This window comes from Perognathus longimembris, chromosome 2 (assembly GCF_023159225.1).
Source record: "Perognathus longimembris pacificus isolate PPM17 chromosome 2, ASM2315922v1, whole genome shotgun sequence".
Taxonomy (NCBI): Eukaryota; Metazoa; Chordata; class Mammalia; order Rodentia; family Heteromyidae; genus Perognathus; species Perognathus longimembris.
Genome location: NC_063162.1, coordinates 58,821,816 through 58,846,470, shown reverse-complemented (window position 1 = coordinate 58,846,470; position 24,655 = coordinate 58,821,816). Strand labels below are relative to the sequence as shown.

Genomic DNA, 24,655 nt, shown 5'->3' with positions numbered 1-24,655 from the left:
CTACCCCATGGCCACCTCTAGAAACAGAAATTAAGCTCTGGGGTCTCTTGAAAGTACTCCTGATCTGATCGGGGTCCCTTGCCGGTATGCTGGAGGAGAGACTGGAAATAAAGGAACAGGACTGGGCCTGGCTTTCTCACCCCTCCCCCACCCAGACCCCAGAAGCACAGGTACAAAGAGGGCTCCCAGAGGTGAGAGACACTCCAAGAGGTGAGAGACACCCCAGTTCCCCACTCATCGCACCTTTACAGCTCCCGGGGGCCAGAGCCTCAAGTCCCTGATCAGGAAGCAGCCCTCCACCCTGCCTCACTTATTTCACCCTGGCCCATTGGCACAGGAGACTGCAGGGAGAGGGCCTGTGCTCTGTCATCAGACATCACCTGTGTGGATGGAAAACAATGGAACACCACCACTTCCCATTTCATTTGATCACTCCTCAGAGGTACCTCCAGGTCTCAAATGCTCACCCCCAAACCCTCTCCAGAGTGGAGGAGTTGTGCAGGCAGGACAAGGGTGTGCATCCTCAGATAGAATGGAGTGGAAAACCCCAGTACCCTTAAAGGAGCCTTTGTCAAGGCTGCTTTCGCCATCCCTGATCAGTGTGGGCCAGGCTTTCTAATGATAATCGCCATAATTATAGGGACTATGGATAGTGAGAGGACCCATTCAGTCACTGATTAGCAGTGGACATGCATAATGCTAGTGTGTGTGTGTGTGTGTGTGTGTGTATGAGTGTGGTGTGTGCTGGTTCTAGGGCTTGAACTCAGGGCCTGGGCACAGCTCCTGAACCATTTTTGCTCAAGGCTAGCACTCTACCACTTGAGCCACAGCTCCACTTCTATTTGAGTAACTAATTGGAGAAGAGTCTCATCAATCATACAAAATACTATTTATCAAAATGAACTCCAGGAAATGGAAACAAAAGGACTTTTTTCTTTTTTACTGTTTTCTTCCTTCCATTCTTTCTTGTCTTGTTTGTTTATATGTCTTTGGCAGTGTAAGGGGAGGCACAGAAATGGACAAACAAAGAGTGAACAAATGTAGTAGTGGTACTCACTGGACACTATGTTGAAAATGAACTGTGAAACTTGTGAGTGGGAATGGGAGGGAAAAACCGGGAGAGAGGGAGGGAAGGGGTGACATTGTCCAAAAGGAAATGTACTTTTTACCTGACTTACGTAACTGTTACTCCTCTGTTTTTAACATTTTCAAAAAAAAAAATTTTTTTTAAGTCACACTGACTTTCCTGACCTGGCTAGCTGTAAACTGCAGTCCTCAGATCTCAGCCTCCAGAGTAGCTAGGATTACAGGCACAAGCCACTGGTGTTAGGTTTCTTGGGTGTTTTTGTTTTTTGCTGGTCCTGGGGTTTGAACTCAGGGCCTGGGCTCTGTCCCTGAGCCTCTCTGTGTTCAAGGCTAGATAGAGCTCTACCACTTGAGCAGCAGCCCTATTTCTGGCCTTTTCTGTTTATGTGGTACTGAGGATGCTAGGCGAACACTCTACCACTAAGCCACATTCTCAGCCCTTGGTACTGTTTTTTGAAGGCCCCCCCCTTACCACACTCTGGAAGTCACCAGTGTGACAGTCACTTCCAGACGTATTAACTCAGTAAGGGAAGTAGATCTAGGTGCTAGATTGCTCCCAGATACACAGCTGGTGCGCTGGAACGCAGGAGGCTGGACTACAGAATGGCCTGCTCTAGGCTCCTGGTTGTTGTGCCCCCTGAGGGCAGTGATTGGGTAAACGCGAGCAACTTAATACCCCTGGACCACCAGACAGGTAGCAGGGGAGCCAGGGACAAGAGTGGGAATTCCACCCTCGGATCCAGGGAGGAGTTCAGCACCTGGGGATGGGAGGAGGCCGGTTTCTGACCGTGGGCACCTCGTGTGCCAAGGCCACCACGCAAGCCTGAGGACCCCGGGTGTGGAGCCCTCAGCCAGATGCTGGAGGAGATCACTGATCCTCGCAGCTGCTCAGCCTGGGGTCTCAGCTGCCCCAGGCACTTGTGGCTCTTGCCGCGTGGACTTGACTGGCTTTCCGGGAGCGCAGGGCAGCGCCCCGCCCAGGGGAGGCGTGGGGCGGAGCCGTGGCGTCGGGAATCCGGTCCCATCTGCCTCCGGCCACCAAAGCGCTGACGCCGCCGCTCCGCACCATCCCCTGGAGTGGAAGGGCTGACATATAAGAGCCGGCATCGTAGAGACCGCTTGGCTGGCGCCCCCAACCCCAAAAGAGCCCACTGGAGCAGCCCCATGGCTGGTAAGTGTCCTCGCCTCCTATCCAGGACCCCAGGCGCAGCACCGCCCAGGGCACCGCTGCAGCGATGCCCCTTCTCAGCCCCGCCGGCTTTCGCCCCCACAGGGGATGGAGGGGAAGTGGGGCCCCACTAGGCAGACAGGTACGGGGTCCTGCCTTCTCACCACCCCGCCCTGTCGTCCCTGGAGCTGGAAAGCCCCACCCTGGCACGTGCCCGTAGTCTCTTCTCTGCATGGATCATCACCAACAAGCAAGATCCAGTGTCGCTGTGTCCTCAGAGGGCTCCAAGCGAAGCCTCCCAGGTCCCCCCAAATGTGGGGGTGCTATGCCTCAGCGAAAAGGGTCTTAAGTCTTGGTGTCTCACACCTGCCGCCCCTTCCCCTCCTCCACTTTGCTCCAGGACCTCCCACCTCCCTTTGGAGCCATGTGGGGGAATGATACCAGATCCAGTGTGAGCCCAGTCTTGCAGCAGATTCCAGAGTCCCAAATGCTGGGTGCACCTCAGAGTCCAGAGTCCTCCTGGGGTACCACTGCCTGTGCAACCAAGCCTATCTTCACACCTCCACAGGAGATCTGGTGGAGACAGAGGCTCTACCAAGAGACTTCCTTCCCTCCCTCCCTCCCTCCCTCCCTCCCTCCCTCCCTCCCTCCCTCCCTCCCTCCCTCCCTCCCTTCCTTCCTTCCTCCCTCCCTCCCTCCCTCCCTCCCTCCCTCCCTCCCTCCCTCCCTCCCTTCCTCCCTCCCTTCCTTCCTTCCTTCCTTCATTTGTGCAAGTACTAGGGCCTGAGCACTGTATCTTAACTTTTTCATTCGAGGCTGGCACTCTAACACTTGAGCCACACTTCTACCTCAGATTTTTGCAGGTGATTTTGCAGGTAAAGAATCTCATGAACTTTTGAACCTCCTCTGTCAGTAGGAGATAAAGAATCTCATGGACTTTTGAACCTCCTGTGTCTCTAGGATGACTGGCTTGAGCCACTCAAGCCCCAGCTAGGTTTGCTGTCTGCTCAGACACACAAATAAATGATTCCCATTGACCCCAATCTGACATCTGGCTGGCCAAGAGAGACCAGAAGGGCTCCAAGGAAATGTGTTTCCCACTGAGACTCCAGCAGTTAGCCAGCAAGCAGCTGGCTCACCTGCCTGTCACTCCTGGGGCTGTTGTCCTGACCCTGCCTGAAGGTAGGAAGGGAGCGGCATTCCTCAGGTGGACTCACAGTGGGCTTGGTGGCCTCTGCCCCCAGCGCAGCTTGCCTTGGTTATTGGGGGCATCACTGGAGGCCTGCTGCTGGTACTACTGATCGGGGTGAGCTGCTGCCTGTGGAGAAGGCTTTGTGTCACCTTCATCTATGAGGAGCTACCAGAATCACCAGCCACGACCACCACTGCTGCCTCCAACAGCCAGGGGGACAGGCTCTGCCAGCCACATGAGGGGGCCCAGCCAAGCAGGTGAGGCAGAATATGGAAACTGGGAGGCCGGTCTGCGTCTAGGGGCCTCCCAGTGGAGCTGCCTTTAAGGTGGAGTGGGGACTAAAGTTCTGTTTGTAGAGTACTTACTATGGGGCATCAGCATATGGGGAACTCTGCAAAAAAAAAAAAAAAGGCAAAAAAACCCAGACACTTGGCCACTAATAGAGGCAGGCATTGTGACCCCAGTTTTCCAGGTGAGGAAACTGAGGCCCAGAGTGCATACATAATAGGTAGCATGACTAGCAAGAGAAGAATAATTAGAACCCAAGCAGGCTGTTTGATTTTCTCTCATCCCATTGCTGTGAGCAGAATGATGCTGGGGCTCTGGTTCTGGCAGGGAGGGAAAAGGAGAGGGGGAGGGAGAGAGAGAGAGAAAGGGAAAGGGAGAAGGAGAAAGAGGAAGAGGGGTGAGAGGTGAGGGAGGGGCAAGAGAGGGGGAGGGGAAGATGGGGGAGGGAAAGGGGAAAGGGAGGGAAGAGGGAGGAGGGAGGAGGAGGAGGGGAGGGCAGGCAGACAGGCCCAGGAAATTATGGGCTTGTCTCTACCTGGCTCCTGTGGCTTTTCTCCCTCAAATTCCTTTCCACTGAGCCCTCTGTGGCTGTACCAGCCCTTACCACCAACATGTTGTTTTGTATTTCCCTACCTCTGGACAGGCCTCCAGGTGTGCCATTTGTGGTGCCTCCTTCTCTCCAAGGCCGAGACTGGGTACCCCTGGACAGCCAAGATAGGGCTCAGGCCTCACAGGACCCCTGCCTGGCCCCTGAGCTCCCATCTCACACCTCCACTGACTATCTTGGTGCGTACTACCACCTGGGCTTAGCATCTGCAGCAGCTGAAAAAAATCCATCTGCTTTCACCAACCTGGCTCCTGAACACAGCCTGGGCTAGCCCAAAGATGTCAGAGTTATCCCATTCATTCTGCTACTTTTCATTCACTAAGTGCCAACTTAAGCTTACTATACCAGTAAGCTTACCATATCCTGATTTTGTGGGAGAAATAATATTACTCCATTTTACATGTTCTTACATAGAGGCTTGGGAAGGTTAGCTTATCTTCCTCAAGATCACTGATGTAGTAGTGATTGATTGGAGCCCAGCCATGCCCAGCTTCAGAACTGTGCCTGGGTCCCACTCCAGAATGATGGCCGGTGGAAGGTTAAAAAAAAAAGAGACACAATTACTTTGGGGTCCTTTTGTTCTGGAGATCTCCCCAAAGAACTTCCAGAAGCCAAACAATAATCAGGTTGGCCCTTCTAATATGAAGAGAAAGGAAGGAAGGAGGGAGGGAGGGTTGGGAGGGAGGAAGGGAAGGAGGAAGAGAAGATCTTAGCTGGGTGGTAAGGGATCACACTTGTAATCCTAGCTACTCAAGAAGCTGAGATCTGAGGATTGTGGTTCAAAACTAGTCCTAGCAGGAAAGTCTGTAAGACTCTTATCTCCAATTAACCAGCAAAAAGCCAGAAGAGGAGCTGTGGCTCAAGTGGTAGAGTGCTAGCCTTGAGAAAAAAAAAAGAAAAGCTAAGAAATAGCTCCCAGGCCCTGAGTTTAAGCTCCAGTACTGGCACCAAAAAACAGAAAAACAAAAAACCCACCACCACCAACAACAACAATAACCCAGAAACCTCCTGTCCTTGAGTCTTTCTCTGGACACCACAGATAAGAGCCAGCTAGGCACCGAGCACCATGTGCTACAAAGCAGATGTTTACTTCTGGAGATGAGGGTCAGTGAGGGGAGGGACAGGGGTGGAATGAATGTTCTAGATTCCACTAAGGCCCTCACCCTTGCTTTGGAAAACTCCCTGAAGCCACTGTACCAGACAGAGGAGTGGGACTTAGTCTGAAAAGAACAGGAGTGAAGAGAGTGGTCAGACAGGATCAGAGGAGAGGGACCACAGTGGGGTGCACCAAGGGCTCTCCATTCTCCGCCTGTCCCTGTCTTCCTCTGGGTGCCCCTGTATTGTAAGAAAGGCACATGTGATGGGAGCCATCAATCCAGAACTGTACAGGTTCCCTGAGGACACGAATGAGACCCACTTCCCGCCTGGCTGCCTGGGCAGGCTGTGGAACTCCATGGAATATCAGTGGGAAGCAGGGCAGCTGCTGGTAGGCCTGATCAAGGCCTGGCAGCTGCAAACCCCTTCCGAGACCTGCAACCCCCTGGTGAAGCTCCACCTACTACCAGATGAGCAGCACTTCCTTCAATCTAAGACCAAACTCAAAATTTCCAACCCGCAGTTCCACAAACACTTCATCTTCCAGGTGAGGCCTTTAGAATGGGCAGGGGCTGGTCTGGTGGCTCTCCTGGGAGGGAGCCTTGCTCAGGACAGCCCAGAGCCCAGAATGGCCAGGGCCTTGCATGCCCCACTTCCCATGAGCCTCTCTGCCTCCTGCCCTGGTTTACCCAGCAAGCAGGGGCTGGGCTGCAGAAGCCAGTGCCTAATGGGGAGGGTAGAGGAGAAATGGGAAAGGGATGGCTAGAAGCTGGGACCCTCCTGTGCTGGCTGCCTGGAGGAGGTCTCGAGATTACACAACCAGCCGATGGCTTATGCCTATAATCCTAGCTACTCAGGAGGCTGAGATCTGAGGATCAGTTCAATGCCATCCCAGGCAGGAAAGTCTGTGAGACTCTTATCTCCACTTAACCACCAGAAAATCAGAAGTGGTGCTGTGGCTCAAGTGGTAGAGCGCTAGTCTTGAGCTGAAGAGCTCAGGGATAGAGCCCAGACCCAGAGTTCAAGGCCCATGATGGACAATAAAGAACAAAACAAAACAAAAAAAGATTTCACAACCCTGAGTGGGGCACTAGTGGCTCATACTTATAATCCTAGCTATTCATGAAGCTGAGCTCTAAGGATCACAGTTCAAAGCCAGGCCAGACAAGAAAACGAGACTCTTATTTCCAATTAATTGCCTGAAGTGGACCTGTGACTCAAGTGGTAAAGTGCAAGCCTTGAGCAAAAAAAGATAAGGAAAAGGGTCCAGGTGTTGGGTTCAAGCTCTCAGTACTGGAACAATTTAAAAGGAAAAAACAAATAAAAATTTTTTTAAAAAAACAGGCATGAGTGGCTCACACCTGTAATCCTAGATACTCAGGAGGGTGAGATCTGAGGAATGCAGTTTGAAGCCAGCCCATGCAGAAAGTCTATGTGAGACTTTTATCTCTAATTTACCATTCAAAAACTGGAAACAGTGCTGTGGCTCCAGTGGTAGAGCGGTAGCCTTGAGCACAAAGAAGCTTAGGGACAGCACCCAGGCCCTGAATTGAAGCCCCACAACAGACAAAAATAAAAGTAAAAAAAAAATTATACACCCAGATCTAGGCAATAAGAGTTTTGAGTCACTTGTTGAATGCCAGGCCCTGGACCACAGGGCTCAAAGGAAGCCCAAAGCCTGGACGGTATGGGGTTTTTGCCAAAGTTATGCCAGGAAGGCAGGCTATGTTGTTTGTATTCTGCTTACAAATACCCCCAGCCATCTTGGAGTGGGGCAGGAATGTCCCAAGCTATCACAGGCTAGAAGGCCATGCTAGGACAGATGGGGTACCTCTGCTGTTCCTTGGGAGGGCTGGCATAAGGTCTGGAGGTGGTGAGGCACTCAGAGCCCTTGGTCTCCGATGAGCTGAGCACCTCAGCCGGTGACTCGGGGCCCTTAGGGGACACTGGAAATCAACGCCTTGGACAAACATTCCCAAAAGAGCTGTGCAGACAGTTGGTCTGAAAGGTAAGGAGAAGCCAGTTGGCTTCCAGAAAGTGTATAATTTCTGAGGTCAGAGTAATAGTTCGTGCCTTCTTCAGAGACTGAGAGGTAGGAAAACAGGGTGGCCTAGTCCCAGCAGGGGCCAGGCTGTGAGAACTCAGAGGTGAATCTGCCCATCTTGGAGGAAGACTAAGGCACTCAGCCACTCGGCACTCTCCACCCTCTCCACCTTCAGCCTCCTAACCTGTGCTCTGAAGAGAAGAGGCCACAGGGGACAAAAAAAATCAATGTTAACTGGCCATCTGTGATAGGGCAGACACCGTGACTGGGGGGTTTACATCCCAGAGAAGAAAGGCCTAGATCTCACTTATAGACAAGCAGGCTGAGTGTCATGGCCAGGATAGCTAGTCTGTTTGAGGTCATTAGCAGAGAAAGGCCATGTCCTGCTATGCTGTAAGTATAAGAAAATTGCAAATTCTGATTCTGACATCTGAGGTGTGCTCCAAATCCTACCTTTCTAACAAAAGTCCAGTAGCTGGTGGACATTGCAGGTGTGCCCAGTTTCCTATGTGACCAGGCTGTGGCACATACTTCCACAGTGTTTGGTCCCAATGCTAAGAAGGGTCCCCAAAGGTGCCTGGATATGAGGTGTGTGCTCTTGAGATACCCCTCCCCCAGAGTGCCTGTGTGCAATGTATCACATCATCATAGCCCAGTACCCTCATGTCTGGCCCTGGCTGGATCCTTGCCACCCCCAGGTGTCCGGCAAGAGCATCACCCAGAGAGTGCTGAGGTTCTCGGTGTACCATGCTGATGAGCAGAGGAAACACCAGCCCCTAGGTCACATGCTGTTCCCGCTGGAAAGCGAGACCCAGGCCAGTGACTGCCACAGGATCCTCTGGAGAGACCTGGAGGCTGACAGCCTGGAGGTAAGGTGGAGGTCAGCAGACATGTCCCCAGGTGTCAGCCCCACCGAGGGCAGGCAGCCCTTAGGTACAGACGGGATCCACCCAACACCTGCTGCCAGCGTCCATCTTCAGCTCCCTGCACACCACGCTACAGGAGGGAGTTAGGATGGCAGGCACAGGGGCTGAGCTACATGGGGTAAAGGGACATGGACCTGCTCCTGGGCAGGGAGGGGACCCCAAGATCTTTTCACTCAGGCTCTCAGATGATCTGGACAACTTGGAAAATGCACAGTTGGATTCCCACCCAGATCAGACAGCTGTGACAAATAGATCATCCTGGGGATAGATAGATAGATAGTTTTAATATATATATTATATTACATATTGGGCATTATATGTTATATAATATAATATTATGGATAATATATATGTATATATATATATATATATATGGAGAGATACCAGTCCAGGGCCTTGAACTCAGGGCCTGCTCACTGTCCCTGAGCTTCTTTTGCTCAAGGCTAGTGCTCTTCCACTTGAGCCACAGCTCCACTTCTGGCTTTTTGCTGGGTAATTGGAGATAATAGTCTCACAGACTTTCCTGCACAGGCTGGCTTTGAACTGTGATCCTCAGACCTCATCCTCCTGAGTAGTTTAGATTACAGGCCTGAGCCTTGGCACCCAGCATGGCAAATGCTTCTGTCTCAGATTTTGGAACATTTGCATAGACATAATGAGACATCTTAGGGAAGGGTCCCAAGACTAACACAAATTTCATTTACATTTCATGTACACCTTATACACATAGCCTGAACGTAACTTTGGGGGTTTGGGGGGAGTGCCCATACTGAGGCTTGAATTCAGCGCCCCATGCTCTCACTTGGCATTTCCCCACATGACTGGCTCTCTACCACTGGGGCCATACCTTCACTCCCGGCTTTTTGCTATTTAATTGGAGATGGAGTCTCTTGGGTTTCTCTTCTCAGGCTGATTTTGAACCTCAATCTTCAGATCTCAGGCTCCTGAGTAGGATTAAAGGTGTGAGCCACTGACTCCCGGCTCACCTGAAGATAATTTTATACACTGTTTAAAATGCTTTTGTGTATGTGCCGGGCTTGCTCTACTTCCCCTCTGCTTGGGGGTCCTGGGCTTGTCCGCCCTTTCCTGTGTGGTCCTTTATTGCTCTCACGTGGGAGCGATGGCCACAGGTAGCCTCAGCAGCGTGTGGTCAAAGGGTGCCCCAAACCCGCCAAGGAAGACACAGGTTCGTAGGGCCCCCGGAGAAGCCTCAGGGGCATTCTGGTTTATTCAAGGGAGGGGCTAACAGTTTATACCCCCAGAGGCGCGCGATTGGCTGATGGACGGTCCATCAGGTGATGTCACGGAACTTCCTCTATGGCCGGAGACCACAGCCCCCCAAGGACTGGGTCTCTGCCAGTACACACGGGGGCCCAGCGGAGAGGCATTAGTTGCTTTGCTTCTCTTCCGGCGCTCCCATCGCCCTTCCCCCCTCAAGGCCAAGCCGAATCCCCAACATGTATGAAACATTTTTCATTGTGTAACTTTCTGCTTATTCAATGTTTTGGCTGTTGGATCATCTTGGATTTCACCTTTTTGCATCTGTGTACGCTGCCTATATTGCACAAGTTCCTTCAAATGCCCACACCTCAGTTTCCCCATCTGTAAAATGGTTGGGGCTCAAAGAAGTCTAGGCTGGCAGGTCATGTACATGGTGTCTGACCACTGGGAGGAGGAAGGAGGCACTGTGGGGTTCTGTCATTCCCCCTGTCCCCTTGTGGGTGAGTAGATCAGGGGCTTCCATCTTGGCCTCCCCAGCCTCCCTCCGAGTTCAGCGACCTCCAGTTCTGCCTCTGCTACAATGACTACCTGAGCCGCCTCACTGTGGTTGTACTGTGTGTTAAGGGCCTCCAGCTCTGGCTCTGGCTCCGGGAGCACAGAGGTGTTGTCAGTGAGTCCCCCCATTTCCCCATCCCCCTCTTAGGGAACCTCCCACCCTCTGAGTCTGGGCCCTGGGGCTGGAATCTGACCTTCATCATCCCTCTTTCTTGCTTTCTTTCTTCCCCTTCCTTCCTTCCTTCCTTTCTTCCTTCCTTCCTTCCTTCCTTCCTTCCTCCCTCCCTCCCTCCCTCCCTTTCTCTCTCTCTTTCTTTCTTTCTTTCCTTCTTTCTTTGTCAGTCATGGGGCTTGAACTCAGAGCCTAAGTGCTGTCCTTGAGTTTTGTGCTCAAGGCTAGCACTCTACCACTTGAGCCATAGCTTCATTTCAGGGTTGGTTTGTTTGTTGTTGTTGTTGTTGTTGTTATTTGGTGGTTAATTGGAAGTAAGAGTCTCACAGACTTTCCCACCCAGGCTGGCTTTGAGCTGCAAGCCTCAGATCTCAGCTAGGATTATAGGTATGAGCCACAAGTGCCTGGTTCACCACCCTACTTTCTACCTGCATGCACTCTGCCACCAACTACTATCTCCTGTGCTCTGCCCTCCACAGTGGACAGAGCTGGTAGGAGAAGCTTTTTCCTACAGTGAACCCAAAGTTGCATCCATTTTATTCTACCAAGGGTACTACCCTGACTCAAGACCATCCTTTCCTCAGGGCAGAGTCTCCTGTAACTGTCCTTCACTTCCACCTATCTCTCAGCCTGGCACCTCCCTGCCCCTGGAGAAGGAGCCCTGTGCCCATGGTGTGGTTTCCTTCCCTCTGCTTCCCAGAGCACTACAGTCAAGAGCCATGGCCCTGCTGGGCACTGGGGGTACAAGCGTATAAGCCTGGCTACTCAGGGAACTGAGATCTTTTTTTTTTTTAATTAAATTTTGTTGACAAGGTGTGCTGGGGGTTTTTAGCCTCCCGCGCTCTCCTGTCCTGCAGGAGAGACGGGATAGCATACCCCATGCGGACAGGTCCAGGAAGAGGATAAGAGGGCTGACAGACTGCCACCCAGCCCCACTCTCGACGGAGGACACACAGACAGTCCGGGAGCCAGTCAGCGCTAAGACTCATTTAATGGCAGCAGCAATGAGCTGTTCTTTTAAAGGGGTCGAAGGGCGGCGGAAGGGGAGGGGTATGTACACCTATGTAGGGGCTGGGATTTGATGCCTGAGCTGTCCATCAGGGTGGAGCTCCGAGGGACCTCCCTAAGGGGAGGCCCAATTCTACATCACAGCCCACAGGACCGTCCCGGGTTCACCACCAGGCGCCATCTTGGCTACACGTGGTCCCAAGGCTGGGAGGCAGGGCCAGCTAGAACCGCCTCTTATGATGCAAGGCATCCAGGCCGGAGTGCCCCACAAAGGTTGTGCAGAAGGGGTACAGTTACATAATAGGGCAGTGAGTGCATTTCTTGTGATATCTTACACCTTTGTTTTTCTTTCTCTTCCCCAGAACAGGTGGGCATATATACAATACCCAGTGTACCAAAATCACATACAGTAGCCACGTGGTATACGCCAAAGGAAATTCACCTAGGACTTTAAATATAACGTCAACAATAGAGTTTGCTTATCCTTGTCTTATATGATCATATATACATAGTTGTTGAGCTATTGTGATCCACTGAGAGGTCTATTTTAGACCTTTTTATATTTAGTAGTTGTTTGGTTTTAGATACATAATGTAAGGTTGCTGACCTGAACCTGTGGAAATACCATTTGACAAGAAGTTTTTTGTTTCACAGACCTGGTCTCTCCTGTCCCTCCCCTCCCCACCCTAACAGTCATCTATCAAGGAGACCATGCCTCTTTGTTCTCTGTGTTCTAGGCTCATCTTGCTCAACATTATTTGTTCAAGTTCTGACCATTTCCCTGCAAATATCAATATTTTATAATTTCTAATTGCTATGTAGTACTCCACTGTGTATAGGTACCACATTTTTTGGATCCATTCATCTGTAGAGGAGCATCTGGGTTGTTAACATATTTTGGCTATTGTGAATTGTGCAGTGATAAACATGGATATGCAGATGTCTTTTTGATATCCTGAGAACTGTTGTTCAGGATAGATGCCTAGGAGTGGTATGGCTGGGTATGTCTATGCTGAGCTTTATGAGGAACCCCCATACTGTTCTCCAAAGTGGTTGTACTAATTTGCACTCCCACCAACAGTGGAGAAGGGTTCCTCTTTCCCTGCATCCCCTCCAGCATTTGTCATTGAGGAAGCTGAGATCTTAAGGATTATGGTTCAAAGCCAACTCAGGCAAGAACATCCATGAGACTCTTATCTCCAGTTAATCAGCAAAAAGCCAGAAGTGGAGTTGTGATTCAAGTGGTACAGTGCTAGCCTTGAGTAAAAAAGCTAAGGGACAGTGCCCAGACCCTAAGTTCAAGCCCTGGGACTGGCACCAAAAGAGAGAGAAAAATAGAGAAACAGAGACAGAAACAGACAGACAAGGCCCTGGCTGAGCCTCCTAACTGGACCCATTTGGGTGCCCTCAAGCAGGTGGAGGTACCTGCTGTTGCCTAGTGGAGTTTGCATCTGGGGTGTGGAAAGCAGGTTGGGATCCAGGCCTCCACAGTGGAGCCAGAGCCATATGATTCCCATCCCAGGCCCTCTGAACAAACAGCTGTTTCAGAGACCCCTAGGGGCTTGAGGGCCCAGCAGGCAGCCCCCCCCCCCTTCCCAGAAGGGAGGGAAGGGCTCCAGTAAATAAGGACCGCCTGAGCTCTGGCGCCTCCGGAGGCAGAAAAAGGAAAAGGAAGGAAACCCATTGTTTCCTTGGCTAGAAGCCATCCCACTAATCAGCCTTGTTTCCTCTTGTCAACCCCTCTGGCCTCCATGTCTGAGAGCGAAGGGGCCTTGGCACTGAGGTTGGGCATATGTCCTCCTAAGCCAGCGCTCCCACAGGTAGAGGCTGGCCTCACTGGCCTCTGCCCACCCAATGGTTTGTTGCTATCCTACAGGTGTGTTTGTCAAATGGTCTCTGATGAACCACAGCAAATTTGTCAATTGCAAGAAGACTTTGACTGTCCTGGGTTCCATCAACCCTGTGTACAATGAGACCTTTGGCTTCAAGGCTGATGCCACTGAGCAGGACCCGGCCAGCCTCAGTCTGACAGTGCTTCAGGGCACTGAAGGAGACATTAAGTCTGGGGATGGGGATGGGGTCTAGGCTGCTGGGGCAGTGGGCGGATGAGAGGCTGTCAGGGGTGGGAAAGAGCAAATACATGACTGCCAAAGGAGCCATCTTCCCCCTGATTGCAGACACTTGCTGTCAGAAAGGTTGAGGTTTGTGGCCAAAAACACATAGCTCATCATCAGGACTGGGGTTTGCCTCTGTCTGTGGGGCTCCAGAACAGGCATGAGGGATGTTCTCTGCTGCCTTTCTTGGGCAAATCTCCAGAGAAATCAGGAGGCACGATAGCTGCATGTCCCCAGCTCAGGGACCTGAGCTCGTGGCCTTGTGCACTCTGCATTTTTGTCCTGCCTTCTGGAAATCCTTTAAGGTGCTTGAGAGGGGGAAGGTGTCAGATCAACCAGTAACCCCACACTGCCTGTCCCCAGGTATGCACTGCCACTGTCCGGGAAGCAGAGCCACCAGGCTACGGCTGGTCACATGGGCTGGACGTGTGTGGCAGTTAGGAAGTAGATGGCACTGTGCCCTCATATCCTAAATTCAGAAGGCAGTGGTGGGAGACAGCTCTCTTGAGAGGCCTTCTCCTCTTCCAGTGTCTCAGCATGCCGTGGGCACAATGCACCCTGCCGTTAGAGACCAGCCTTCCTCTCCTGGGGCTTCCCAAGGACAAGAAACAGCTCTTGCCGGCTGCTGTGGCTCACTCCTGTAATCCTAATTACCAGGAGGCTGAGATCTGAGGATCACAGTTAACAGCCATGAAAGTTTTGTGAGACTCTTATCTCCCATGAAGCAGCAAAAAGATAGCCAAAAGTGCTCTGGCTCAAGGGGTAGAGAGCTATTCTTGAGCAAAAAAGTCAAGCAGGAGAGCAAGGCCCTGAGTTCAAGATACACACACACACACACACACACACACACACACACACAGCTCTTTGGAGCAAAGTGAGGACCCCTTTGAAGATCTTTAGCTGCTTAGAATGTAAGACACTTGCTACTTCCTTCCAGGGAAGTGAAACAGTCAGAGAAAGAAATCAGTAGGGATGTTGAGTTGTGAAAAATATATCCTCTATGCTCAAGGTTAACAAAGCTCTCTCTCTCTCTTTCTCTCTCTCTCTCTCCTTCTCCCTCTCCTCTCTCTCTCTTGCTCTCCCCCCACCCCCCACTGGAGTGATCCACCCACTGGTACCAAGCCCCTACTCCTGAGGCAGGGAGCTGGAACACTGGAATGAGATGCTCAACAAACCCAAGGAACTGGTGAAGCTCTGGCATGCGCTCTGCAGCCCCTCTGAGCCCTGGCGCAGTGCCTGGACCACATACCTCTTACCACTGCATACAACAGGCAGTCACTGGCATGGATGTCTCATCCAACATCTTGCTGTACTGTGTGGGGCCTGCAGGAGGCATGGCAATATGAGTGCAGGGGAGAAGACAGGACAGAGGAGCCTGCCTGTCTGAAGTGCTGGCCAGGAGCACTCTCTCCACACACTCCACCCCTCCCTACCTGTAGGGATGCCTGGACTGGAACTCAGATCGCAATCCTCCTCATCATGGTCATGATTTGGAATGGGATCTTAGGGATTGAGAAGAGCTAGTTGTTTACATGAATGGAAGTTCAAGGTGACCTTGGGTCCTGCCATCTTGGAAAGCTGGCAATGTGTGGCACTGCTTTCCAAGCCCTGGTTTCATGTCAAGTCTTGCTCATGACTCACCCTCCCCAAGAGGCCCACACTTCATTCCCTTACCTGTGATCTGCTGCTGAATTCCAGGTTGGCCTTGGCCAGCATCATTCAGCAACTTGGGCTCTCACTTTGGGTAGAAAATGGTGAAGGAATGGGGCCATAGTGTAGTCCATGGGCCTGAGGACTTTTCTCCTAAATCTAACAATCCCTGCATGGTTTGGGGGCCTGCTAAGTGTCAAGGTCATTATGAGGGCATGTGGTCCCTAGTGGCTCACACCTGCAATCCTGGTTACTCAGAAGGCTGAGATCTGAGGATCATGGTTCAAAGCCAGCCCAGGCAGAAAAATCCATGAGACTCTTATCCCCAATTAACCATTAAAAAGCCAGAGGTGGAGATATTGGTCAAGTGGTAGAGCACCAGTCCTAAATGAGTAAAGACAGCAAGAGCTCAAGGCCAAGCCTTGAGCCTCTATCCTGGTACAAAATAAAATAAAAATTAATGAAGATGGTAATTCCCACCTTTGCTGCCATCAACTCCCCAGATTTTGTGCTTGTTACTGTTACCTTGGCCCCACAGAGTTTGCAGACTTGATGCCATTGTTACTGTAGAACTAAAGCAGAACTTTGAGCCCATGTGTCTCTTTCCTTACACAGCAAAGCAACTTCAGCTGAGTCTGTGCCTTGGACATCACTTTTGACATGTCAGTGCATAGACTGGGTTTTGCCTGCCATGGTCCATACTGACAGACTAGCTTGCAAGTGTTTTTGCTGTTGTATTTTACGTGCACATTTTCTGAATAACGCACTGTAGTAGCTTCTAACAGCTTCATAGCACACACAGAATAAGACCTGTCTATAGACCACATTACTAAAGTAGTATTGTTTCCATCTAGTCAGGAAGCAGTGAGTGCCAAACACCCACATTCCAAGGTGAGGCCCATGACTCAAAGCTTTTCTTTTCTGTTGTTGTTTTTTTTGTTTGTTTGTTTTTGTCTAATACCAGGACTTGAACTCTGCACCTGATGCTTTTGTTCATTGGCTAGCACTGTACCAACTGAACCAAGCTTCCAACCCCAGACTTTGTGTATCTGTGTGTATATGTCTGCATATGTGTGTGTGTTATGTGGGGTGCCAATTACCAGGGCTTGGATTCAGAGCCTTATACTCTCACTTGGCTTTTTCTACTTGAAGCTGACACTCTTCTGCTTGAGCCACACCTCCACTTCCAAGGTTCATGATTAATAGGGGCCTTTCTAGGGTCACTTGGTTTGTTGCTTTTTTTTTTTTTTTTTCCAGTCCTGGGCCTTGGACTCAGGGCCTGAGCACTGTCCCTGGCTTCTTTTTGCTCAAGGCTAGCACTCTGCCACTTGAGTCACAGCGCCACTCTGGCCATTTTCTATATATGTGGTGCTGGGGAATCGAACCCAGGGCTCCATGTATACTAGGCAAGCACTCTTGCCACTAGGCCATATCCCCAGCCCCTCTAGGATCACTTGGAAAAGTAAGTGTCTTATTTGCAGCATAGGGTGGACCAGTGTATCTGACTCATCTAAGAAAAATCTAAATGGCAAGAGACTCCCAGGCTTGCTCAAGGAGAAAGGAATCGTGGCAGTATGGGGCTATAGACACAAGACATAAACTACACGGGTGTTTCTGTGCCTCAGTGTGAGCCACATAGGTTGTCTCAAATCCTGTCTACACATAACCCTAGCTAGCAGAAAGAAATCTTCCATTTCTGGACACTGGTGGCTCATGCTTGTAATTCTAACTACTCACAAGGTTGAGATCTGGGGATCAAGATTCAAAACCAGCCTGGACAGAAAAGTCTGTAAGATTCTTAAGTTTAATTAACCACCAGAAAGCCAGAAGTGGAGCTGTAGCTCAAGTGGTAGAGTGCCAGCAGTGAGCAGAAAAAGCTAGGTGCTAGGTAAAACTGTAGTTAATGTATATGCTAAGTTCTTCATTCAACTTACTATGTTTATTCTACCAACTCCATCAACATTATCTGTAGATAATATCTTTCTCTGGCAGATGGAGCATGGAGAGGCCATCTTATTCTAACCAGATTCTGAACTCACTTGAGGCTAGTTTGTAGCTTTCATACAGCTCTATGTCACTTGTTATTGCTTTTTCTGGAATGTAATCTTGCAAAGATCCCAATCAACAATCTGCTGTGTTTTACTAGCTAGGAGAGGAAGGAGAGAAGGAAGGGAGGGAGGGAGGGAAGGAGGGAGGGAAGGAGATAGAAAAGACCCAGCAGCCTAAGTGCTGAAGAACTTTTGGAACCAGAAGTTGCAGGAGGAGAAAGATTTTGTTATATAACAGTAAACGGAAAAAGTCATGGGACAAAAAAAAATAAATTAAAAGTCATGGGATTTGCTCTATATTTCCTTCAAGGAGCAGGGAGAAGGTACTTGCTTAGCAGGTTTGAATAGGTGACTAGAAAAAAAGAGTAATTTACTGGTTAGATTCCATAAACCTGGTCCTTCCATTATCACTATATTTCTTAGCTGAATTTAGTATGCCATTGTGAAGACAAATTGTAATCTTTGTATCTTCCCCTACTATTTAGTATGGGATTATTTGCCCAAATTGCTCTCCTCCTTTCCATTCTTAGCTTTTTCTTAAGAGGAATTAGCTTGGCACTGGAGATTCACACTTGTAATTCTAGCTACTCAGGAGGCTGAGATCTGAAGATCAAGGTTTTGAAGCTGGCCCAAATAGGAAAGTCTGTGAGACTTATCTCCAGTTAACCAGCAGAAAACCAGAGGTGAAGCTGTGGCTTAGGTGGTAGAACACTAACCATAAGCAAGAAAACCAAGGCATTGAGGCCAGGCCCTGACCTCAAACACCATCACCCCCCACCCAGCGTGTGTGTGCCTACACGCGCGTGTGCACACACATACACACTCATACAAAAGAAGTGGATTTGGAACTTGAGACAGATTCCAGATGTTGAAAATTGTATTGCTATTACATATTGCCAAAGACAGTGCTGAAAAAACAGATGAGCTGTAGCTGCTTCATAGCCTGCCTTCCTGGGGAGAGGTCTGTCAGAGGTCCTGTGGTATCTATTGAATAGAGTCTTTTCTGTGTGCGCATACCCCACATTTCCTTCCTGCTTCCCTCCCTTTTTCCTTTACCGATCACATTTCCGTCCATATTTTTGTGGTGTAGCTTTCCATTGATGAAATAACACCTGGGGCGAATAAACAGCTTGTCCAGTGGCCCTTTTGTCTCTGATCATCTGCTTGCATTAGTTTGCTGATTGACAAACTTGGTGAGCAGAGGGGGCGAGGCAGAGGGGAGGAAGATAGGGAGCTAGGAGAAAATAGGGATGTGATTGACAGGTCCCTTGAGGTGGGGGCGGGGTTGCGCCCACTGGGCGTGGCCTCCCACATAAATGGCGGCGCCGAGCGCGGCTCTCCGCAGTGTCTCTGGCGCCCCCTCCTGTTCAACATCAGCTCGTGCAAGCACCGTGCTGGTTTTGTCAGGAGGGCTCTGCGGAATAACTGGAAGTCTGGGATTGTAAGGCCTCTCCTATTGCTCTTTTTGCTTAGGATTACTTTTCCTATTCGATATCTTTCATGCTTCTATATGAATTTTTGGGTTGACTTTTCTACATCTGTGAAGAATGACATTGGGATTCTGATGGGAAAAAGCATCGGGTCTCTACATTGTATTAGTACAGCCGTTCTATATTAATTTGTAATTAGTAAATATTAATGCTATCAATCCATGAACATGAAAGGTCTTTCCATCTTCTGGTGTCTTCTTCGATATCTTTTTTTAAGGTTTGATAGCTTTCATTGTAGAGGTTTTTCACCTCCTTAGTTGTTTATTCCTAAGTTGTATTTTGTTTTTTGAGGCTATTGTGAATGTTTTCTTGATTTCATTCTCAACTTGTTCATTGTTGGAATAGAGAAAAACTACCTGTCTTATTTTCTGTTTTCAGACATCTTTCCACAGTGCATCAAGGAAAAGGTTTCCTATAATTGTTAGCTCCTTCAGAATGAACATTGTCTCTGTTGGGCGCTGGTAGCTCACTCCTGTACAATCTTAGCAACACTGGAGGCTCAGATCTGAGGATTGTGGTTCAAAGTCAGTCTGGACAGGAAAGTCTGTGAAACTCTTATTTCCAATTAATCACCAAAGTGGGCTGGGATGTAGCTCAGTGGCAAAGCGCTTGCCTAGCAAGTGTGACGTCCTGGGTTCAATCCCCAGAACCACACACACAAAAAAAAATACAGTTTAAAAAAAAAAAGAATCCAATTAATCACCAAAAAGCCAGACATGGAAGTATGGTTCAAGTGGTAGAGCTTCAGCCTTAAGAAAGAAAAAAAATAGCAAGAACGTGATGCCTTGAGTTCAAATTCCTGTGCAGGCACAAGCAAAAAAGAAAAAAAAATGGTTACAATTTGTTGGCTACTCTAATTTGGCCCCCTTAGCAAGTAAATACTTGCTCCCTTACAAAACAACTACAACCTAAATCCAGGTATGGTGGTACTGCCTGTCATTTCAGCACTTGGCAGACTGAGGCCGGAAGCTTACAAATCCAAGGCTAGCCAGAGCTATATGATGAGTTTGAGGCTAGCTGGAACTACATAGCAAGACTTTGTCTCTCAAAAATCACACACACACACACACACACACACACACACACACACACACACACACCCCAAACAACAAAGAAGAACCGCTAAGTAACTTTTGCAACTAAGCAAACTGGCAATCTATTTTTGGAATTTGGCCTTGAAACACCTGCTAAGCCCTGGTCATTCACAGCAGCCAACCTTCAGTCAGCCCCAGGCTGCCCACTGTTCATAAGACAAAGGCTAAGCCACATCAATCTGCTCCTCACTTCTCTTTGTGTGCCAGTTCCCCTTTTCTGTGCATAAAAGCTTTGCAAACTGGATGAGGTGTGTACACTTGTAATCCCACCTACCTAGGAGGCCATAGGTAGAAGGATCAAAGCCTGAGGCTGGCCCATGCTAAAAGTTGAGGCCCTTCCTGAGAAACAACTAACACCAGAAAAGGGCTGGGGGTATGTGGCTCAAGTGGTGGAACACCAGCTTAGCAACACAAGGCTCTGAGTTTAAACTGAAATAAGGAGACTGAATCTAACTGGTGTCATCTTGGCCTCGTGGTAGATGACAGGTAGTTGAGTTTAACTGACACCCTCTTGTCTTCAAGGCAGAGGCAGGGAAGTTCCACCCCCAGGTGATGGGCATGCCTGAATTCTTAGAGGCAGGGGCAGAGAGACTTGACCTGTCTGTCCTGTGCTTTGAACTCCTGGCTCTAGTTTCTATGACCCCTGGCCCTATGTGACCCCCACACCAGCTCACGTGCCATTATGCCATGCCTCATATTCCTGTGTTCTGTCATCTGGCTCTCCTCCAGTCACCATGGCACCCATGTCAGCTCTCCATTGGAGTTGATTTGGCTTGTCTGTATTGTTTTTCTGCTCTTTCATTCTTCTCCTGCTGTCATGGCTGTTTTCTAACAGTGTTAAGTGTATTCAAGGGGCTGCAGGTCATAGTGACAAGAGTCCACCTGTAGTCACTGGCTTTCCAACAAAGACTAGGGATTTGACCTCCCAAACTGTGCCTTCTCTGTTTCTCATGAGTGAGTTCCCATACAACAAAACTCTAGTACCACCACCAACAACAACAAAAGCTTTCAGACTGCATTACAAACAAGAATGCTCCTGAATCTGTTCTAGCCTAAGGACAACCCAATTTACAAATCTTTCCTTGTTCTAGTAAACTTTGTTCCATATAAATTGTCCAGAGTTCTTCTTTAGCAATGTTTATTTCCATACAGTTTTCTAAGAACATTTTTCACTCACTATAGTGGAAATGCTAAAATTTTATTTTAAAAGTTTTTTAATTAACTTAGTTTGTATTTCAACTTTAAAAATAATTTACCTGTTTATTCTTTTTCTTAAGATATAAATCACAAAGAAATTCACCTAATAGTCACATTCCTATTTATTCTTTTTAATTTTTAAATTCATTTAATAATAAAGTTAAAAGAGGGTAGATTTGATTGATTTATACTACACTAATGAATATTTAATTGTTCAGTCAAAATATTAACATATACAGTTCACACATATTAATCAAAACTAAAATAATCACTATAATTTTAGTAAGGTGTGTGTGTGTGTGTGTGTATGTGTGTGTGTGTATGTGTGTGTGTGTTTATACTGGGGATCAAACCCAGGACACTGCACTTTCTAGGCAAGTGCTTTGCCACTGAGCTATAATCCCAGCCGATTTTCTAATTTTTTTTAAATTTGTTTCTGGTGCTTGTTCCTGGGGCTTGGACTCATGGCCTGGGTGCTGTCTCTGAGCTCTTTTGCTCAAGGCTAGCATTCTACCACTTGAGCCATGGCTCTACTTTCATGTTTTTTGGTTATTAATTGGAGGTAAGAGCCTCACAAACTTTCCTGCCAGGGCTGGCTTCAAACCATGATCCTCAGATCTCAGCTTCCTGAGTAGCTACAGTCAGAGGCATGAGCCGCCAATACCCAGCATATTTTCTAATTTTTAAAAATAGCCAGGTGCTGGTGGCTTATGCCTATAATCCTAGCTACTCAGGAGGCTGAGATCTGAGGACTGTGATTTGAAGCCAGCCTGGGCAGAAAAGTCTGTAAGTCTCTTACCTCCAATAAGCCACTCAGAAAAAGCTGGAAGTGGTGCTGTGGCTCAAGTGGTAGAGTGTTGGCCTTGAGCACAAAGACAGGCCCAAGGATAGAGGGCAGGCCCTGAGTTCAAGCCCCAGGACTGGTAAAGTAATAAGTATCCATGTTAAATGATAACCCCTTTGTATAACTATGTAGAGATAATTTTTTAAAAAAATTATAAGCATAGGTTTCTGTAAGTTCTAGTTTTAAAAAGCTTATAGTTTTAAAAAATGTTTTTAGTTTAGCCGTGTGTGTGTGTGTGTGTGTGTGTGTGTGTGTGTGTGTGTGTGTGTGCTGGTGCTGGGGTTTTAACTCGGGACCTTTTGCTCTCACTTGTCTTCCTCCTTTGCCGCTCAAGGCTGGTACCACTTGATCTACACCTCAACTTCTAGCATTTAACTTGTTCATTGGAGATAAGAATCTCGCAGACTTTTCCACCTGTGGCTGGCTTGGAATTGCAATCCTCATATCTCAGCCTCCTGAGTAGCTGGGGGCACAGGCATGAGCCATCAGTGCCCAGTCATTAAACCTGTTTTTAGGTAGCATAATGAAATAACTATAGTTATACTCTAGTGGTTCAGGAAAGATTCTGCGTTAGAACAGCAGGAGACAGAGGTGGTAACTCCTCCTCCAGCAGCATACACTGGAGTGAGGTGGCTTGGGCCCTGTGGGTATGCGAAGGCGTGGTGCCAGCACTGCTCTGCGCCAGACAATGTGGCACACTGTGATGATGGCTGGAAACTGGCAAGTGGTGGACTAGAGGAGAACATCCTCATCTTCAGGAGGTGCTGAGCACTTAGGCTGTGGCTTCAGAACACCTGCAAAATACTTTCAAATGCTTCATGCAAAGGAAACCATGGAGAGGAGGTCACATGACAATGCAGAAGTGCCAGGCTGGTCACATCTGGAGAACATAGGTGGAAAGTGTCAGCCTTTATTGTAGAGTTCTTTCTACTTTTTTTCTGAACTTCTTTTTAAAAGGAGAAGTTGAGGGCATTTCCATTTTCAAATGAACATGCAGCTGACTGTCTTGTCTTGGTTATATCTGGGATTTCACCTGAAGTGTCTATAAGCTCATCTAAAATAAAACAAAACCCTAGGTAAGAACCAGGTGTGGTAGTGCATGCCTGTAATCCACCAAGCACTTAGGAGGCTAAGATAGGAAGATCACAAGTTCTAGGTCAGCCTAGGCTACACAGTAATGCTCTGTAGTCAACAAAACAAACCAACAGTAGTTGGGTAGGGTGTGGCTCAGTTGGTAGAATGCTGCCTGGTGTGCACCAGGCTCTAGGTCAGTCCTTAGCATTGCAAAAATAAATAAACATAATAAAAATAAAAAGCCAAATTGAGAGTTGAGGATCTATTTCCTCAGCATCCATCCAGTGCTGCTTCTTAACTGTTCCTGGATTTTGCAAAGATCAAGTCTTAGAAAAAATATATTCCAACACTTTCTGACAGTGAATGGAAGGCAGAGACTGGTATTGGCTCCTGCAGCAGGCAGGTCAGCTCAAAGGATTCAATTGGGGCCATAAATTTGCTGGGCACTGGTGGCTCACAGCTGTAATCCTAGCTACGCAGGAGGCTGAGATCTGAGGATTGCAGTTCCAAACCAGACCAGACAGAAAAGTCTGGAAGATTCTTATCTCCAATTGATCACCAAAAAGCCAGAAGCAGAGCCGTGGATCAAATAGTACAGCACCACCTTTGAGTGAATAAAGTTGAGGACTTTATACCCAGGCCCTGTGCATAATGTCAGAACTCCATGTGGATCTACTCATACAGGCTTCTAGATCTTTCCATAAGAACTTTCAAGCTGCTGGTGGTTTTCAAAACATGATGAAATTCAACGTGGAAGCAGAAAGGTCATCCTTAGCAAATATATGCCTTAAGTGGGTGGAGTTAATAACAAACCAAGTTCACTATTTCCAAAGACAAAATGAGAAATTGATTGGCAAATCTGACTTCCTGGCCTGTGTCACTCTCCTACGGCCATACAGACAGAGGTCAGCTGTAAACCACCAAGCAAGATGAGCATCTTGTTCTAATTGTTGATTCCTGACATTCTGGAAACTCACTAGGCACAAATGGATCATTTAAGATTATTTGACACTGGTTGCTAAGGCCAGTTGCTGCTCAAAAGGCTGAGATGTGAGGATTGAGATTTGAAGTCAGCCTGGGCAGGAAAGACCATGAAAAATACCTCCAATTAACCAGCAAAGAACTAGAAATAGAGGTGTGGCTCAGGTGGTAGAGCATCAGCCTTGAGTGAAAAAGACAAATAAGAGTATGAGACCCTGAGTACTAGCCCTAAGACCATCACACAAATTAACTGGAGGTAAGAGTCTCACAAACCTGCCCAAGATGGATCAAAACTGTGATCCTCAGATTTCAGTCTCCTACGTAGCTAGAATTGCAGATGTGAACCACCAGCACCCAGCTACCTCACACATTTAAAGACATAGGCACATATTTTCTCTGTTAAGTTTTCCTCATCTTCTATGGCAGCATGCCTGTTTTTGTCTGCCATGTACTTTCCTTACATCTAGGAAATGGCACCTCCTTTCAACCATTGAAGTTCCCCCACCCGTGGCCATATGGGAAGGGTAGATAATTTAAGCAGATTCAAGCAGAGCCCTCCATGTAATTTACCATGTAGATTCTAGTAAAAAGATGGAAAAATTGGATGTTCCCTTTAGCCATCTTCCCATGGAGATGGGTGGGGAAATTTGGAAATGGGAGGTAAAGGAGGAGGGAAAGAAAAGGAATTCTTCTCAAATATCAAGTTGAGCAGAAGGGGAAGAATCAGGTAGAGGCCAAGGGTCTCCCAGATCTTGAGCTTAAAATACTATATGTGTATTGCTCATAGCTCGAGTGCATTGG

At 48.4% G+C, this 24,655-nt stretch overlaps 1 protein-coding gene across 1 annotated transcript; it reads left to right on the top strand.

The window, feature by feature from the left end:
• Positions 1-1,689: 1,689 nt before the first annotated feature.
• LOC125344246 (synaptotagmin-15-like) lies at positions 1,690-15,696 on the top strand. The gene is given in 10 exon segments (XM_048336877.1): positions 1,690-1,780; positions 2,283-2,396; positions 3,499-3,703; positions 4,378-4,524; positions 5,689-5,983; positions 8,179-8,349; positions 10,165-10,297; positions 13,239-13,422; positions 14,599-14,708; positions 15,665-15,696. Coding segments are annotated over 10 exon segments (1,482 nt in total).
• Positions 15,697-24,655: the final 8,959 nt, after the last annotated feature.